This window comes from Peromyscus eremicus, chromosome 16_21 (assembly GCF_949786415.1).
Source record: "Peromyscus eremicus chromosome 16_21, PerEre_H2_v1, whole genome shotgun sequence".
Lineage (NCBI taxonomy): Eukaryota > Metazoa > Chordata > Mammalia > Rodentia > Cricetidae > Peromyscus > Peromyscus eremicus.
This window is the reverse complement of record NC_081432.1, coordinates 67,636,552-67,657,240: the sequence shown is the minus strand read 5'-3', so window position 1 is coordinate 67,657,240 and position 20,689 is coordinate 67,636,552. Positions and strand designations below refer to the sequence as shown.

At 40.6% G+C, this 20,689-nt stretch overlaps 1 protein-coding gene across 1 annotated transcript in view; it reads left to right on the top strand.

Moving 5' to 3' along the window:
- The window catches only part of LOC131926169 (glutathione S-transferase Mu 4-like), a 220,225-nt gene extending 202,300 nt beyond the window's left edge, over nt 1-17,925 (top strand). The window contains exons 5-7 of the mRNA XM_059281446.1: nt 16,129-16,224; nt 16,303-16,413; nt 17,842-17,925. Coding sequence (XP_059137429.1) covers nt 16,129-16,224; nt 16,303-16,413; nt 17,842-17,925 — 291 coding nt within the window. The remainder of the gene's footprint in view (nt 1-16,128; nt 16,225-16,302; nt 16,414-17,841) is intronic.
- Nucleotides 17,926-20,689: the final 2,764 nt, after the last annotated feature.

The following is a 20,689-nucleotide window of genomic DNA, read 5'->3' as shown; positions in this document are numbered from 1 at the left end:
TAGCCCTATATCATTGTTCTACAGTCTTAGCCTCCTCTTTCCATGAAGTTCTCCATTGTAACTGTGGACCAACCTCTGGGACAGCTGTAACCAAATCTATCCAGTCTTGAGGTGTCGCGTCCGCCTCGACCAGCAAGGATGACGTGACGCCAGACTCTTCTCTAAGCAGTTTATTCAGGAACCTTGAACAATCTTCTGACCTCAGGGAAAGTCATTTTCTTCTTCTCTCTCACTCTCACTCTCTCTCTCTCACTCTCCTCTCTCACTCTCCTCTCTCACTCTCACAGTCACCCCCACAGTCACTCTCCCAGTCACTCTCACAATCACCCACTGGGAAAGTCAGCCCACGCCCTTTATAGCCACTGGGCAATCAACCCCGTGGTGCCACGTGGACAATGCCGCTAGGGTCAGACATATGCAAGCAAGCCAGATTAGGTCCAGGTGTGCAGAAGCAAGCCAGATCCTAGCCTTAGCCAAATAAGGAGCACCTGTCATCGGGAAGGCAGAAGCCAGACGCTGCGCCATCTTTGAGGCACGGCCGTGCACGGCTCTCTACATTGAGGGATAATTCTATTACAAGTTGACTACAAGTTTAATATCTGCTTTAAAATGGAGAATGCATACCATTTGAGACTATAACATCTTTAAATTTCCTCAAACCTTACATTTCCACAGGAGTCCAGTTAGCTCGTACACAGTGTTAAGCATTAACAGTTCCTGTAAGGTTAGTGGATAGATTAAGGTTGGCTGTTTGAAAACCTTAGGATGTTTCTCTGTAACTATATAAGTCAATGTTGAGATCAGTTCACTTTTTTTAATTTTTTTGTCTGGGTCTGAATTTCTCTATTTTAACATGTTTTTCTAAAACTTTTATCTTGGCACTCAAATTAACCAACCTTTTTAATGATAAAACAAAAATGATCAAACAAATAATATTCATAATTGACATTATATAAATCCCATCAACATTAAATATCCTCTTATTTATTTGTTCCATTTTCAGACAGCCTAATGTGTTATCAAATTCCCTCCATTGTAAAAATGTTTTAAAAAATTCTCTTTTAACTAATTTCTTCCTTTAAGAAATCTGACTTAACTCACCAAATTTGCCAACAATGATGATTCAGATGTGAGGCTGACTCCTCTGTATAGAACAATAGAAGCCCAAGCATGTTTCAAGACAGCTACTTAGTGTGGTAGCAGCCCGAGATGGGGATCCAGAGAGAGCACCAGGAGAGAAGAAGTGAAAGATTCAGCCATCCGGATTCAGCGGATTAGGGGTTCCAGCCCATATGGGGTGGAGACTCCAGCCACATGGTGCTCAGGCTTGAGGCAGGGCCTGTATGGCCACAGGCAAGTGGCTTTTTGTGAATTCGTGCCATAAACATTGGGATGCTAGATATAAGATGAATTGCTAAATGGTCTTATTAATAAAAAAAAAACCTGGAGCCAGATATTGGGGTCAAAGCTGAAAGATCAGAGAAACAGAAAGAAGCTATCCATGTTCTTACCTCTAGGAAATCCTTAGCCCAAGAGAGAGCTACTTCCTGCATATTCATGCCTATATACCTTTCTGTGTCCGGCCATCTTACTTCCTCTCTCTGCCAAGCTGCACCACTTCCTCTTTCTGCTCAGCTCTATCACTTCCTGTCTGTCTGTATGGATAGTCAGACATCTATGGTTAGCTAGCACTGAGATTAAAAGTATGTGCCACCATGCCTGGCTCTTTTCCCAGTGTGGCCTTGAACTCACAGAGATCTAGGTGAATCTCTGCCTCCCAATGCTAGGATTAAAGGAATGTGCTACCATTGCCTGAACTCTATGTTTAATATAGTGGCTTGCTTTTTCCTCTGATCCACAGATAAGCTTTATTGGGGTGCACAAATAAAATATCTCCACATTATCACTATGCATGTGGGAAATCAGAGAATAACTTCAGAGTGTCAGTTTTTTCCTTTTAATGCATGGGTTCCAGGGCTCAAACATAGATCTTCAGGCTTAGTGGCAGGCTCCTTTACCTGCTGAGCCATTTTAAATGCCCAGTCCATTCCTTTTTTATTAAGCCTACTGCTTTTGACCAGAAATGATTTATGTAGACTTAAATCAGAGTTTCTTTTAACCAGAAAACTAAAGGCTAAATTGTCAGTTGTAATAAAATGAGCCCCCTTACTGAATTGTCCAGCTTGTGGAAGTAGGCTTCTCCTTCTGCTTTCTGCCCTCTGCACTCTGAAGAAGTTCAATGCCTCTCACATACTCCAAACACATATTAGACTGTACTCTGATGAGAAGCCTTTCAAGTGCCATTCAAGTGTGGTTTGCCTATTGCACACCAAGCTGCCCTTAATGGACATGAACATAAACAGACCTCACACAAGGCCATTGGTGGCTGTAGAAATGATTCCTGAATCAAAAAGCATTCTGTGCCCACATGAAATTTCAATGCCTGCTAGCTCTCTTAGTGTAGAATCAGGTGAAAACCAAGGCCTCTGACTCCTGGTCTGCCTACATTACATAAACAGATGGTCATGGTGTTCAATGAGAACCTGGAGAATGGAGTGATTTAAAACTCCAAAACCTGAAGTGTTCTGTGGAAGTTCACACAGCTCACAACTGGGAACAAGGTCCTGGATCTTGTGATAGAAGGAAAGAAGGCCCTTCCTCTCCTGTTAGCCTTGAACTCTTGTTATACAATGTCTGTAGCTATTAACTATTCTCTTTGGAGCAACAACAAACATGTTTTGTTTCCAAGATTTAATGTTATTTTATGTTTATGAGTGTTTTGACTGATGTATGTAGCTAGAGAGTTTTCTCTCCAGGCCCTGCCAAGCCCCAGCAGTCCAACAGCCCACTTATAAAGTAAACACACAGATTCTTATATTATTTAAACTGTTTGGCCTAATGGCTCAGGCTTCTTGTTAACTGTTCTTATATCTTAAATTAACCCATTTCTATTAATCTATACTTTGCCACATGGCTCGTGGCTTACCGGTACCTTAAATCTTTCTTTTCATGGTGGCAGCTGGCAATGTCTCTCCCCTCTGCCTTCCTGTTCTCTCAATTTTCCTCTCTGTTAGTCCCACCTATACTTCCTGCCTGGCTACTGGCCAATCAGTATTTTATTTATTAACCAATCAGAGCAACATATTTGTCATACAGAACATCCCACAGCACTTCCCCTTTTCGTTTTTTTAAAAAGGAAGGCTTTAACTTTTACATAGTAAAATTACAAATAACAAAACAATTATCAAGAATTACAGTTATAATATCTAGTCTATTTATAATAACTAGTCTATTTGGCAAAATTAAAGAAGATATCCTAACTATCTTATATTTGTGAGTCTAAAGTTTCCTATCTAACTTATCTTTTATCATAACTAAGGAAAATTATAACTATCTCTAGTCTTCAACTACATCAAAGAACTCAGAAGGATATACTATTACCTGAGAAATGGGAAAAGGATGCAAGCAACTTTCAGGAGTCTTGCAAGAGTAGACAGAGACAGCTGGCAGCCTGGATAGTCACCTAATGTTTCTTTGTAAAGTGGGGGCATCTGTCTTCAGCCCACAGACCTAGAGTCTCTCAGTCATTTCTCTCTGTGTCCTGTAGAATGACTGGCAGTTTCCTCTGTGAAGCAGGAACCTGAAGGACCATTTTGCCAAGCATAATTCAGTGGTCACCTTTCTACGTGTCCTGCATGTCCAGTTGATCAAGCAGTCCAGGCAAGAACAGTTTCTTGACCAAATGGCTATTTTTGCCAAGGTGAAGATAAAATCCATGTAGAGTATCTTTGATGCCCATCCTCCTCTCTGAAGTAAATTGGTGCTGCCAGGAGCAGACATGTCTCCCTGTCCAGAAAGTCTAAATTTTTAAAAATATTTTAAATGCCATATTCTGTAGGTCTTTGAAGTGTTTGAAAATTACGTGTCTATCTAAAATATATGTATACCTAGAAAACTTAACATGATTATAAGTTTGACTATCAAAGAAGACTAATTGATCTGTATTTCTTAATTATCCATTCCAATCTAAATGAGTTACATAAACATAATACCTCAAATGAGAGTAGAAATATTTATACAGTATAACAAAATTAAGTTTAAACTTGTATCAATAAACTAAAACCTATACCAATATAAAACATTTCAAACAAGTTGTTGCTCTTTAAAAGTAGGTTCATTAATCTACCCTTTCATCTTATCATATCGAAACTATCTCCTTTTCTTCTTTAGAAAGATATTGTATTTATATTCAACCTGTTTTACATAAAAATATTGGTTTTTCTCTGTCCCACACCAGAGGGCTCTTCTGATTTGGGACACAAGAATCCCTTAACCATTTTTTAAGCAATATACCTGGGTTTAGAGAAGGAGTGAGCCATTTCCATCACCAAAGCCAGCTTGGTATATTTGGGAATTTGGGCATAGCTTCTCTTACTACTTCCTGCTGGAGGGGGGCACTGTATCTTATGGGGACACAAAGAAAATTTTAGGATTATGGAGTACTCCATGAGGGTGTATTGTCTGAGCCAGTTGCCTTGAAACTGTTCTGGATGTTGGATCATCTGAACCATGGTGTCATCGAAGACCTTTCAGGGGGTCTTGGCTGGTCAAACCTGATGTATCTTAATCTAGAACAAATCCATAGCCTCTGGCTTTCTGTGGAAACAAAAGCAGTGCCTCCTTTCCAAAGCAACATATCCTTACATCCAAATTTTTAAGTCAAGGTGCCTTTAAAATATACATATTTGTTTACCTTAACAGCTTTTACAATCAAATGTTTTTCTGCAGTTAAAATCCCACAGACAACACAATCCAGATTTTCTGTGTGATATCCATCTTTAATGTGGCTTATTTTTTATACTACCTTTACTGTCTCTTTAAAGACTTTATTTTTTTAAACTATGTATTTCTTTATATAACTATGTATCACTTTTTTTTCTTTCAAGGCAAGGTATATTTTACACACATTGTAAACTATTCCATCTGAATCTGTCTTATTGTGATCTATTGTTTCAAACTGCAGCATTTCTAAGAGTGAAATGGCCACTGTGGCTGCAGGCTCTGCCCACCTCAGCTTCCCAACATGGCGGTGGTACAGTTTACTGCCAGCTCTGGGTCTGAAGCCATGTGTACCATCAACTCTCAGAAGCAGTTCTATCAAAGCAGCATGTAGCCTAGAAACTGCTTTTTTTTGTTCTAGCAAAGGCTAAATCCACCATGCAGCATAATGTGCCACTTGCAGATGCCTCCTTTCCGCCATACTGCAGGTCGAGCAAGCATGCCAGGAACCTGCCATAGTAGCTCAAACACGCAGGCTGCTGCTAACTTGAGAGAGACAACTAGGAAGTTGTTTTCAGCTCTGTTTTAGAGTCTTTTTTCTCAGGTTTTAGGTGGAAACTCTTGCCCCACATTGGGCCCCAAATGTAGATAAACAGTATAATTAAAAAAGAAACACAGAGCCAATTGCAGAGTTAAAAGACCAAGTGGTCAGAGCAGTAGCGGAAAGCTGAGCTTACCCTTCTCTGCCGCTGCTGTCCTTCCTCTCAGCAAGAGACCTACTTCCTGTGTGTTTGTCCTTTTTATTGACTTTCTGTTCTGCCTTCTCATTGGTTGTAAACCCAACCACATGACCTCCTTGTCACTGCCTGTCTATACAGACCTCCAGGTCTTCTGTGGTTGATATTGAGATTAAAGGCGTGTGTCTCCATGCTGGCTGTATTCTTGAACACACAGAGATCCACCTAGTTCTGCCTCCCAAGTGCTGGGATTTAAAGATGTACACCACCACCGCCCAGCTTCTGCTATGGCTTGCTATTAGCTCTGAGCCCCAGGAAACTTTATTTATTAACATACAAATAAAATCACATTTCAGTACAAATAAAATATCACCATAGATATATGTGTGTGTGCTGCTTACCTAGTTAACATGGAGGCCAGAGGAAGGTATTGGATTCTCTGTAACTGTATTTATGGATTGTTGTGAATCATCATGTGGGTTCTGGGAATTGAAAGCCAAGTCCTCTGCAAGAGCAGCCAATGCTCTTAAAAACAGTCATCTCTCCAGCCCCTGGTTTTGTTGTTGTTGTTGCAGCACAAGCTACATTTGAACTTGTGATATAGCTAATGATGACCTTGAGCTTCTAATTTTTCTTTCTTTACCTCCCAAGTGCTGATATTAGAGGAGTAATTTACCACACCCAAGCAAGTTCACCATAGCTAGAGATTTAATAGGTTATAACTAAGTCTTCTGGCATATGTTAATGTTCTATCTTCACTTGGGTTCCTTTCTCTCCTCACTGCTCATGTCAGGTAATACATCTAGTACCAGACAAAAGCATTTCCAGGTCACAAAGGTTGGAATTTCTTATTGACATCTAATCTTTGCCAATATGGAAAGAAAAATTATATCCAAATGTAGAAAAGCTGAAATATAAACACTTATTTTGCTCTGGTTTTAAACCTGATTTTCTCTTTCATTGCTCCTGCTGCTGAAGCATTCCTTTGCTGCTATTAGAACCTACTTCTTTGAGATTCCAACATAGGCTGAAGATTGGCAGCCCTCTAAGAATCTCTCAGACTGTAGTACCAGGCTGGGACTGCTGAGCCATCTAGTCTTGTAGATGAACAACTACTGGATTCCCTGCTTTTTCTATCAGGAGACAAGTGTTGCAGACCACAGTCTGCAAGCCACTCTAATAACTCTCCTTTAATATCTGTAGATCTATATCTATATTCATTATATTATCAGTTCTGTTTCTTAGAGAATACTGACTAATACAAATGCCTTGGTAAGGCATTTCACAGAAGATGTCTAAATGATCAGTATAGATAGGAGAGACACTCATTTTGTGATAGTTGACACTACATTTAATGTTTAAACTTAATATTCTTGGGAGATCAAAAGCAAAAAAAGCTTATAACATGGAAGACCCTAGCTTGTACAGGCTGTACTCAAGCAGGCCACTTCACTTTGTTCCCAGATGTTGAAGACTATTCTTAAATTGACTGATCTTGTAAAATCTGCTGTTCTTGCAAGGTAATAGGTCATAAAATTAACTACTATTTCTGTTTTTGTAATAAAATTTGCTTACTCTGCTCAATGACTAGGACAACCGCAAGAGATATGTGCAAAAATTAGGTCTGACTACACTACATGCAGACAGAATACATGTAATCTTGTGTTTTTTGACTACCTTATGGGTAGGGGCTGCATCTTTGGATTGCTCTCAGTTGTGGACCTGGTCCCAATCAGTTTGGGTGCCAGTACCTAAATAAAAAGCCTCTTTTTAATAAAATTTATTTATGGTCATGGTGAATCTCTGATCTACCCATGACCCATTACACCCACCCACCCACCCCATTTTAAAAATTTTTTGTCACAGGGTCTCTATACATAACCCTGGCTTTTCTAGAATGCAATATACAGAGCACGGTAGCCTTGAACACATAGATGTCTGTTTGCCACTGCCTCCCTAATCCTGGTTTTAAAAGTGTATGCCGATTGGGAGCACCGCCGCAGGGCGCACAGTCTCAGGACAGGACTTGGAACAACTTTTTTTTTTTTTAAAGAACATAACATTTTTATTATAGTTTTTGAAACACTATTTGTACCACCTAGGAAAACCTGATTTCACTGAACAACTACCCCTCACTGCCTGCAGACCTTCATCTTTCACACTGGGCACAGCACAGAGCTGGTCACAGGAACATCTGCCTGTGCCCTCAGCATCCAACCACGAAAACACCTGAGTTTTCATCTTGTGTGGCTGGAGGAGCTGACTCAGAAGGTGGCTGACGTGCTTGTCCATGCTCTCTGCTCAGCTCCCTGCAGCAGCACTCACAGCACAGCACACAAAACTACAGGCTCCTGCTCCTCTTCAAAGTCAAGCCTGAAGCCAGCTGCTGGAAGGACCCTGCACCACTTCTGACTGCATTTACCCTGATATCTGGCTCCGGGTTTTAATTATTAAGACCAATTAGGATTCGCACTACACAAGGGTCTCTACCTCAGTGAAATTCTTAGGAGTCCAGTGGTTCGGGGCATGCAGAGAGATTCCTTGTAAGGTGAAAGATTTGCATTTTCTGAATGGATTGCTTCTACCAAGACTACCATCATGGACTTACAGAATGTCTTCTCCACTGATACTGTATAACACACAATATTGCTTCTGACCAGGGAACTCCCTTCACAGGCAGAGGAGTGCAACAGTGGGCCCATGACCATGAAATCCACTGCTCTCACCATGTCCCCACCAGTCTGGAGCAGCTGATAGAAAGATGGATGGCCTTTTGGAGATACAGTTACAATGCCAATTAGGTGACAGCAGCCTGGAGGGCTTGGGCAGGGGTCTCCAGAAGGTAGTATATGCTTTGAATCAGCATCTAATGTATGGCATGGTTTCTCCCATAGCCAGGGTCTATGGGTCCAGGAAGCAAGGAGTGAAAAAGGGGATAGTTCCACTCATTATCACCCCTAGTGACCCACTAGAAAAGCTTTTTCTTCCTGTTCTCACAACCTTAAGTTCTGCTGGTCTGGAAGTATTGGCTCCAGAGAGGGGAGTGTTCCTGCCAGGAGCCACAACAAGTATCCCATTGAACTGGAAGCTCAGACATCCCTGGTCACTTTTGTTTTCTTTCTTTCTTTCTTTCTTTCTTTCTTTCTTTCTTTCTTTCTTTCTTTCTTTCTTTTTTTCCGAGACAGGGTTTTTCTGTGTAGCTTTGTGCCTTTCCTGGAACTCCACTCTGTAGCCCAGGTTGGCCTCGAACTCACAGAGATCTGCCTGCCTCTGCCTCCTGAGTGCTGGGATTAAAGACGTGCGCCGCCACCGCCCAGCCACTTTGGTCTTCTACTGCCTTTAAACCAACAGGCTAAGAAAGGAATAACAGTGTTAGGAGGGTGATTGATCCAGATTACCACGAGGAAATTGGATTGCCTCTTCACAATGGAGGTAAGAAGGATTATGTATGGAGTGCAGGAGACACTTTAGGGTGTCTCTCGGTGCTACCACGTCCTGTGATTAAAGTCCGTGGGGAACTACAACAGTCTCATCCAGGCAAGGTGACAGGGGACACAGACCTATCAGGAAAGAAGGCATGAGTCACTCCTCCAGGAAAAGAGCCAAGATCAGCTGAGGTTCTTGCTGAGGGTGGGGGAAATACAGAATGGTATGTGACCAGTTGCAGAAAAGATGATTAGAATTGGCATGAGTGTTTCTGTCATATTTTGTTAAGAATGTGTTTACAGTGTCACAGTGTAGGTGTGTGCGTTCAGGCAGATCCGTTGAATGAAAACTCAGAGGCACCTTAAGAATGAATCTAGCCTTTCACAGCTACAAGGGAATCCAGCCTCTAAGGACTGAAGCACTTTCCTTTCACCCAGGGCATTTTTATTTTTCTCAATATTTACACTTTAGCCAGTTGATTTCCGTATGCTCAAAACAACCTGAAAGAAGCTCCCAAAAAATACAATGCCAAGTGTAAATTCCTCGATTCATTGGGTACCATGGTTTTCCAGGTTTCCTGAACCAAGTTTTTGCATAGGCCTTTGCATCTTTGGGAGACTCTCAGACAAGATTCACACAGAGGGCAACAAGAGAAACAAAAGGTAACAGAGAAACAGAAGATGGATTAAGATTACTTGCTAGAACTCTGGAGCTAGGCTAAGTGTAGCCCAGTGGGAATTCTCCCACAGTACAGATATTTGTGTTTTCTTTCCTCAATTTCTTTATCATGAGATGTAATATCAATTAAGAGAATATCAATGGTTATCATATTTTAAATTTGAGTTACTAAAAGAATGTCCCTCAAGGATCATTACCACCTATTCTAAATTTATAATGCACTTGTAGTGGTACAAGGGATAGTTATATCATGTCAGGTGTAATTATTGCCTGGTTAAATATGTAATGCATTTGCAATTGTTTGGGGGGTAGTTATATTATGTTTAGGCACTCTTACTACCTGGCTATTATTTTCATTTGGAAATTAATCATGACATAAGGAGATATGATAGTGTGTTAAGTTAACAAGGGGCTGACTTGTGATGTCTATTCTTGGTTGTCAACTTGACTACATCTGGAGTTAATTAAAAACACAAAAATAGCGGGCACATCTGTGAGGAATTTCTGCTTAATTTGAAGTGGGAAGATCTACTTCTAATCTGGATCTTTGAGGTGGGAAGACACCTCTAATCAATATCTTTAATCCAGATTGAATTTGGGCCACATCTCTACTGGAAGCCTATATAAGGACATAGAAAAAGGAAGCTTTTGTTCTTTGCCTACTTGCTCTCACTTGCAAGCACGTCCATTCCTTCACTGGCATTAGAGCGTGCTTCTTCGGGATTCCAGCATAACCTGAAGACCAGCTGAGACATCCAGCCTCATGGACTGAGCAACTAAACCACTGGATTCTTGGACTTTCTATTCACAGCCAGGCATTGTTGGATTAGCTGAACTGCAGCTTGTTAAGTCATTCCAATATATATTATATGTAATATATATTCATCCTATAATTCTCTTACTCTGGAGAACCCTTAGTATATGATGATTCCTACCACAGGCCCATGAAAAATCATGATGAAACTACTAATAAAAATTCACTGGAAAAGTAAAAAAAAAAGTGTATGCCATTGAGCTCAGTAAGATATTCATTTTCATTGGTCATTGAGGATATGCAAGTAAGACCTAAGACTGATACTGCACACCACTAAAACAAAGCTTGTGCTGGCGAGGATGTGGAGCAGAATTCTCAGGGGTCTCAACTATGGAAGATTATTTCATATTGTCTGCCAAAGTAAAATGCAGGCACCCCTGATGACCTGCAAATCTCATACCTACCACAACACACAGAGGGTAACTGTAGAAGGATGTGATACAGTTGTGCAATTTAGTACCCTTCTACAGCTCACATCTCAAACCCAGCTGATAACACTGTTTGGGTGATGAGGCCTCATTGGTGAAAGTGGCTCACTAGGAGTGGGACATGAAAATTTACAGACTGGCTATGGGTTCCACTGTTCTCTCTGCATCTCGGTCTCTTGTGATATGAGAATCCTCTGCCACATGCTCTTACTGCCATAAATATTGTCATGCTTTCCACATCATGGTGGACTGAAATATCCTGAAACCATGATCTAGAGTCAATATTACCTCCCCTACCTGTGATCAAGCACATCCAGTGTAGTTGATTTAAAAAAAAGACTTGTTTAGGAGAGTGAAAACATGTAGCTTGTTATTTTCTAAGAACTATAGCTGCCAGCATTCCAAGAAGTTATCTTATTTTGAGCAAGTGGGGCTTACAGGTTAAATTTGGCTTTTACATTATGAGAAGAGATGCACCATGAGGAACAATAATGACATTATTCTAGTCAGATTTTTCCCTACCCCTGCCCATCAGTGCCTATCAACTGATATCTGACCCTTCTGCATTACAGGGCTCTTCCAGATGTACTTGGAATATTCCTCTTCCAGAAACCTCCTGAGGTTTGGGCTGGTCTTTCAAAACAGAACCCTGGAGTTGGTGGTATGGGTCCACCCACTCCTAGTAAAATTAGACCACATTCCTTATGAAGACTTAAGGCTTTTATAAGTCTTAAAGATATAGGTAGGGCCCACAGTCCCAAGCATGCTTCATCTCTCAGGCTTTGGCTTGTTAGATTCAGTATATGAGATTGCTGGCTTGTTCTATTCCTCTGACCTTTCAGCTTCCGCCCCAATATCTGGTTTTGGGTTTTTTTCTATTAATAAGACCTTTTAAGATTTGTGTTAGAGGGACCATTAGAAAGTGGATGAGATTTCAGGAGGGTAGGGATAATATCATCAACAAAAACAAAGTCTATATGTAAAACCTATAATGAAACCCATCATTTTATATACTAATTTAAAACTCATTCAAATAAATAAAGGGTAAAATAATAAATTAAAAGCTGTTTTGTGCCTTATTTATGGGTCTCATTTCTCCTTCAAAATTCTACCATGTGAGGACATGCCTTGGTTCAGGTGTCTTACTCAGACACCTAAGTGTGATGGCACTTTGATCTTGGATTTCTAAGTGCCCAAAATTGTGATTAAAAATATATCAATTTTGCTCATCATATATTCCCCAGTGTCAAATATTTTTGTAGCAGCACAAATGGGCTGAGATATCTGGTTTTTACTTTTAGGGACTGCCCAATTCTCTCAGCCCATCAGTCAGAGGTGTGCTGATAGATTTTAGGTCAGGTGTGTCCCAGGCACAGACCCTCTGGTGGCTTCTCACCTTGTACAGGGTAAAAGCAGGGAATGTGTAATAACAGGAGTGCCACACAATCTGCCCCACACTTACCTTCTTGGTCTATTTGACCTAATGAACTCATCTTTCTCTGTTTAAATAACAGAGAAGCATTTCCTTAGGCCTTTGCAATTGCTTTTCATTTGGCCTGTGATACTTTAACAGCTTTCTTTGATCTCAACTCCAGCATTGCCTTTCTCAGTGGGTCTTTTAAATCTCATATCTACTTTCAAATTCCCATTTCTTTATTTACTTATTTTTTTCTCTTTTGTCTTAGTTTGGATTATTTCTGTGAAGAGACACCATGACCATGCAAACTCTTATAAAGAAAATATTTAATTGAGGGTGGCTCACTTACAGTTTCAGAGGTTTAGTCCATTATGATCATGAAGGGGAGCATGGAGGTATGAAGGCAGTAATACATCTTGCAGGCAAAAGGAAGCCAACTGATTGTCACACTTATGGAAGCTTGAGGAACGTAGTGCTCAAAGCCCACCCCCACAGTGACATACTTCCTCCAACAAGTCCACACCTCCTAATAGTGCCACTCCCCTTGGGGGCCATTTTCTTTCAAAGTACCATATCCCACTTTCTTACCCTCCAAAGGCTTATAGCCATATCATAATGCAAAAAAAAATGCATTTAGTTCAAATTCGAAAGTCCCCATAGTCTATCACAGTCTCAATAATATTTAAAAATCCAAACTCTCTTCTGAGACATATAGCAATCTCTTAACTGTAATCCCCCTGTAAAAATCAAAATCAAAAAGTATATCGCATACTTCCAACATATAATGGCACAAGATATACATTACCATTCAAAAACTCAGAGAATGGAGCACAGTGAGGAAATACTGAACCAAAACAGGACTGAAAACCAGCTGGGCCTGTAGCTACATGCCTGGTGTTAAAATGCTCCCCACATCTCCAGTTCCATTCCATTTTGTTGACTACAACACACTTTTTTCCCTTGGGCTGGTTCCACTCCCTGTTAGCAGCTCTCCTTGCCAGGTATCCTACAACTGTGGCATCTCTAACATCTTGGTTTCTCCAAGGCAATCCAGAATGCAACTTCACAGCTTCACACAATGGCCTCTCTGCTAGGCCTCCATTCAAGGACACCCTTGACACATGCCTGGCCTCAGTGGCTGTCCTTAGGCATGGAGGCAACTTCTATAACCCTTTTCTTCTATCCTTAACTCTAAGCCAGAACCACACAGCTGAAGCTGCCAAGTTCTGTTACTTACTGGGGCTGGAAAATGCCCCCCTTATTTAATTGCATTGTCACCAGCTTTCTATTTTTCTTTATTGCCTAAGCTTGGCTGTCCTGAAACTTGCTCTGTGGACAAGGCTCGTCTCAAACTCACAAATCCTCCAGCCTCTACCTTCTCATTGCTGAGATTAAAGGTATACACCACCATACCCAGCTCTAAAATTTTCTTTAATTCCTTTCCACAATTTGGAAGTTTAACTGAGTGGGATCTTGCTCTGAGGTCACACCTCCCTTTATTACATTTCTTAACCTGTTTATCTCCTTGAACAAAGAACATAAGTTCATTCCACTTTCTGGTATTCTTTTTCTCCTCAAAATATACTTTTTGTAGATTACCATGCTCAGCTTGCTACTTTTCATTATAAATCTTCATTAGAGTTACCACTAATATCCACATGTCAGAGTCTCTACTAGGCTATTATGAGATTTCTTCTGCTGATGGAATTAATCCAAAATTCTTCACGTTAGCCTCAGGCATACTTTTCAGACAAGGGCAACAACCACTCCTTTCACCAAAATATTACAAGACCAGTCTCTAGGCCACATGCTAACATTCTTCTCTGAAACATCTTGAGCTAGCTCCCAACATTTCAAATCATTATCAACACCATTGTCTTCCATGCTCCTTCTAGTATGGCTCATAAAACAGTACTTAAAACATTCCTCTGCCTTCATAACCCAAAGTATCGAAGTCCAAATTCCTCCAAACAAACACATGGTCTGGTCTATCAGAGCAATACCCCAGTCCCTAGTACCAACTTCTGCCTTAGTTTGAGCTTTCATTGCTGTGAAGAGACACCATGACCACAGCATATAAAGAAAATATTTAATTGAGGGTGGTTCACTTACAGTTTCAGAGGTTCAATTTATTATGATTATGAAGGGGAACAAGGCAGTGTGAAGGCAGACATGGTGCTATAGCTGAGAGTGCTACATCTTACAGGCAACAGAAAGTCAACTGACTGTCACCTCAAAGTCCACCCCCACAGTGACATACTTCCTCCAACAAGACCACACCTCCTAATAATACCACTCCCTTTGGGGGCCATTTTCCTTCAAACCACCTTAACCTATCATGTCACCTTTTTTACAAGTTTAACTTTTTATTGATTCTTTGTGGATTTCACATCATGTATCTCAATCCCACTCATCTCCTAGTCCCTTTCCATTCACCTTCTACCCTTACAACCCCTCTTCCAAGGATAAAACAAGATAAAATTTAAAGACAAGAGAAAGAAAGGGAAAGAAAAGAAAAATCTCATTGTAGAAGCTGTAGTGTCACACAGTCCTTTGGTCCATATATTGTTACTTGCAAATATTCGTTGCATTGGGTTGTTGTTCTCGTTTGAGGTCTCTGGGTTTTGCTACATCAATACTGGGACTTCACTGGAGTTTCTCTTAGGTATCCTGTTGTCATGTTGTGTCATAGATATCCTGTAACTTTGGGTCTGCAGGACCAGCCTCTTCACATGCTCCAGAAGATCATAGATGGAGTGGATGATTGAATGGGCCAACTAATAGCTCTGATTCTGGGTCTGGGTGGTTGCTAGGTTGGTCAGCCTGCCAGCTCTCCTTCATCCTCAATGACAATACTGTTCCAGTTATCTCACTCTATATAGTAAGCATCAAGAGGCAGAGCCAATTCTCCTACTAGAGTTGGCTACTGCCAGATGATGTGAGTCTCCACAACTTTCACATTGGGTTGTACCAGGCAGTGTTTTGAGTCAGGAGTCAGCCCTCTCAGATTCCCATCTGGACAAGTTTTATTCTCCTTTTGAATTCTTATCCACATATCCTCCTGAATGTTTTCTGTATTATCACCAGGTGTCCCCATAATACTAAATTATTAAATAAACACTCTTTTAGGTCCAACCTATCTTAGAGTACAGTCCAGACTTCCCAGGGTGGACGTTAAGTTCCTAGATAGTGAAGTCATGTTGTCCAAGTGTTCTTTACTTGTGTTTCTGCTGTCGGCCCTCTATTAGGAAGTCCTCGTGATTGCTGTTCATAAAATATGTGAATACTCAATGTATTAGAAAAAGAAATCCGAGGACTTTCACAGAATCCTTTCTAACTTCTCTTCAAAGTGGCTCCCTCCACATCCCATGAGCTAGCTTATTTTTCTATAGATAGCTTAGGAACAGCCTGAAGGACTTTCTACTCTTTTCTTTCAGTCGCAAATACATTTCAGTTTATGAAGAAAACTTAGGTATATTTCATTCCTCTAGAACTTACTATGTGGAACTGTCACCTTTCCTCTGAGTACTTTTAGTTCTCACTTCTTTAATATTGCCTGGCATCAGTACCGGGTAGGTGCTCAGGACACTCATGGGTTTAGGCATCAGGAATAATGATGTGTCATTGTGGAGAGTGTCTTATTTTTCTCTGCTTTCTGTTACATTAGAAGCTACCTCAGAATCTAATTAGTAAGTGCTCATATGCTAAATCAATGCCTGGGCAGTGATTTTTTTCTCTACCTTAGTAGAGATGGCTGTTCACTTCTGGCCATTTAGGGCCACATATAGTATTGATGAAACTGGTCACTCTGCCAGGAAACTTACATGATGATGGTTGTTTTTGCTTCAGAAGAAACTGAAGGCAAAATGCTTGGAGCTTCTCCCTAGAATGATAAAGCTCTTCTTATGGTTCCTGGGGAAACAGACATGGTTTGTTGGTGAAAAGGTAAAAGGTAAGAAATTGGAAGTTGTCATTCTTTCCAGGGGACAGAATTTTATACCCTTTCATTTTGGCCTTTTGAAGATTACTTTTGTGGATTTCTTTGCTTATGATATCCTGAATCAGCATTTTATATTCAAATTCAAATGCCTGGATGCATTCCCAAACCTGAAGGATTTTGTGGCCCATTTTGAGGTGATACTCCTGGCCCTCCTTACTTTGGGGTTTTCTTGGGCTTGGAGCTGAAATGAAGACGTAGCATGAATTGAGCCCTTGCTTTCTGCCAGAATCTGTGCTGAGCATCTTATATCTATTGATCAAGTTTATTATTACATCATCACTCCACAGTGAATGAAATTAGTCCCATCACTCAGATAAGGAAATGTGAAACTGTAGATGATTAGTCACTTGCTCAAGGTTTCAGTACCTACAGAGCTGTCCTAGGGTCCATGTTGACTTCCTGCTCCTCAAGGCAGCAGGTAACACCTGGGTTAGGAGGGTAAGTCAAAGAAAGATGTTGTAAAGAACCAGGATGCAGAAAGTAATTGTACTTGATCTGTTGACTCCTTTGCTGAGACTTGTGTGGGACTCCTGTTGAAGAATTTTATTCTGATATGTGTCATGGGCTTTCTCCCCTCACTCCTTTTCTTTTTTCTTTTGAGTGTCCTAGTGTTCCTTCTGTGAGATGACATCATATACTTATTTTTACTTGTATTTTCTGATCTCTATATGACACACTTGTCATGCCTGGTAGAAAAGAAAGAGGCGGTCTTTTTTCCCACCTTGGTACCACATGTATTAGACAGAAGCAGACATACTTGACTGGAAGGTGTATTTGGTACCACCTGGGTGCCAGGAAGCCCAGATTCACCAAAGACTGCTTGTTTGAAGCCTACACCACTTAGTTAATTAAAAATTTGGGGGTTGGAGACCTTAATCCAATGGGCTTTTTAGTCTGGAACTCATTTTCCTTCAGCATGTACTTTCTTAACTAGTTCTCATCATTTGGTCCAAACAGTGCCTTTGGGAAGGAAGGGGCTACGGTGAATTTAAGGCTGCAGCTTAAGCTAACTGCGAACTTGGTCTCTTGGATACAGGCAGTTTTGGACTTCATTGATTCCCTTAGAAATATTCTGGGGGCTTACCCTCCTAAGAGAAGACTGTCATTGATCCTGGTCCCTGTATCAAGGCTGGAAACAGGACTGGTTGGGGCCCAGTACCAGGTGCAGAAGTTTTGATTTTATCTGTAGGGAATGATTAGAGCAAATCTTACTTTTCTTTTCTGCTCTACTTATATCTATAAACTTTCACTCATGTTTTGTTGAGTCACTGGATGAGAAAGGGTTATCTTCCAACATACCCATTTGTCCTGCCAGATTCCTACTCAGTGTGTAAACCTAGGAAATATGAAGTTTATGTGGGCAAAAGGAACATGTCTGTGTAGACAGGGACTGACAGGGCCTCTTGAGTAGAGAACAGAATGAGTGCCCAGAGAGAGAACAAAATTGGAGAGAGAGAGGCCAGGCTCATCATAGATGTGTCCCACTTACTAACTGTGAAAGAAAGAACCTCTTTGGACCTCAGCAAACCTGGGCACTTGACTTTTGTTTACCCAACTCACAGGGACTGAAGACAATCTCTGCCTACATGAAGACCAGTGCTTCCTCCAAATACTTCTGTATACAAGGATGTCCATGTGAACAATAAGTTCTAGGTCTTGAAGGAGTAAGAGGTAGGAATGAAGAACCTGGGGCCTTGGAGGACAGTTGCACATATAGCTGATACACTTTACTATACCAGCATAATCCCTAAGGATCACTGTAGAAAATGAGGGACAAATGGGTATGTTGGAAGATAACCCTTTCTCATCCAGTGACTCAACAAAACATGAGTGAAAGTTTATAGATATAAGTAGAGCAGAAAAGAAAAGTAAGATTTGCTCTAATCATTCCCTACAGATAAAATCAAAAGGCAAAGGAACAGGGCATTCACTGTGAGATTATGTCTTCTAAGAATGCCAGGTTGTGTTTATATATTTAGAATGTGTGTGTGTATGTATACACATATGTGCAACAATAAATGGAAAAAGAAGCTATGGAACTTGAAAGAGATGAAGGAAAGGTATATGGAAGGGTTTGGAGGGAGGAAAGGGAAGGGGAAATGTTGTAATTACGTTATAATCTGAAAAAATAAAATAAGTAATTTTTGAAACTTAAAAAACAAAACTGCTTTCAACATTTTCCTGAAAGCCTTACCTGTCTTTTGGAAGACAACAGCATTCTGACCCTTCTAACATCAGTAGGTCAGAGTCAAGTATATATTTAACTCTGTGGATATTGCAGTACTCTAAAGTGGTTGTTCCATCAAAGCACAAAAAGATAGCACTGTTAGTCAAAAACATTTGGTTCAAAAACTATAGTCAGAAATACATCTCACAAATGACTGAAGACTTATAGAGGCATTTACCCAAAGTGGACAACTAAACAGTCATTTAGCTGATGAAACATAACAATCAACCTTTAGTTAGCACAAAACTGGCTAAACCCTGGAGATCTTAGTGTATTCCTTCCAGAATACATCCAGTGGGTGACAATAGTTGGTGAATTTTTGGAATAATTGGAACTTGTGACAGAATCATTACTCACCAGTCCTTCATCTGCATGGTGTTCCCCTGAAGTGATTTAAAAACACACATAAAATGATCTTCAGGAGATTCCGAGATTTCTAACAGCTCAGTGAGTCCCCTTGATGGCACCAAAATATGTAATTAAGTCTGCGGGAAGGCATTTTACTCTCTACAGACTCATTGGGCTTTTATTGATGCCTTTGTGCATGAGATTGATATAGTCTTAGTACACTTAGTATACTGTCTACTCATCTTCATGCTATTAGATGTGTAGATATTGCTGGCTTAAAAAGTTTTAGTAAGCATCAGTTTTTCAGCTATTTGTTCCCCATGGCTTTAGTCATTTTATTTGGATAAATCACCAAGTAGATACTTCAAGGTAAAAGGCCAAATTAGTTTAGTGCTTTATAAAAGATTTACTTGATGCTCTTCAGATGGAATAATTTAACTGTTGGTGGCAACAGTAAATCATGTGCACCTCTTTGCCAACTACATAGGCACCTGGCAGCCAGCAACCTCATCTCATATTTTCACTGTTTCCTAATGCCTTGGGATTATTTGCCTGTACCTTTTATAAATTATTTCTCCATCTGAGGAATGAAAGTCTATGAACCTCCCCAAATGAAATTGATTACTCATTTCTTACCTGTTGCTTAATTATTTCCTGGAGAAAGTTGAAAGATGGACCTGAGGCAATCCAGGCCTCTGTTTCCTTAGGGATGTCATAACTGTGATTCCATTCTAGGTTACCTAGTGTAATAGTTAATTTTATGTAGATCCCACATACATCCCAAGGCCTCACTCCTTGTTATGTCTGCCACAGTGTTTCAAAAAAAAAAGTATTTGATTTCATACAGGAGATACCGCTCACCACTGGGCGGTGGCACTAGTTACTAACTTAGGGCCTGGACAGTTCTAACACAGAAGAGTGATTACTCCCTCATTTTGACCAGGAGATTCCTTTTCCTCCTGTCTAGAGAAATCTAGGATACAGAGTCTCTACTCTAAAGCTTACCAGAGACATACACCATTCCTCTCCACCCATCTGTCCCTTCAACTTGATTGAGTTATACCACTGACTACCATGCTTCTTTGAATTGTGGAGATCATGAAACTTCCCCACTCTAGAATCTTTTGATCCAATTCCAATTGTAAGTTCCTCATACCTAATGTGCTGATATCTATTTGCTGTGCTTCTGTGCAGTATCTTGATTATTATATCTAGCAGACAAACACAAAAATTAATTATGACAAAAGATAAATTTATAATATAAAATATAACACAAAACAGCACTTCTTGGAGGCTTTTTGTAGTGGGTAGCCATTCCAGCTTTGACCTCAAAGCATTGCCACTAGTATGGCAACAAGTAACTGCCACACCTGCCTATGGCCTGCCCCTGGGGTGTGGCTGAGACAAGACCCCTTAAGACCTGAGATGTGTATGTGTTGGCTTTCTTGGCTCCTCCTAGTCCTGGAGGTTGGATTGCAGACCAAGTCAGAGTTCTCCAGAGAATTATGCTGGAATGCACCTCATCTCTCCCAGTTCCTGTAATCGAACTCTTATTGATTGTAAGTTACCCCTGAAATAAACATTTGTTAATTGCCAGATAAACTATGTGGAATTGCCTTGTTAATTACCGAAATATCTGGAACCCACATGAGGCAAATTCTTGCCCCTCCTGGGGACCCAGTGTTTCACAAACACACAGGTACTACTCCTTCCCCCACCCCAACTCATTGGCAACAGCTATAGCACTGCTACTGGGTTTACCTAGTGAGTGCCTAGTGAGAGAAGACCCATCCAGGCCCCAGCCCACTGCTGGAGCAGGAGGTGCAGACGCCAAG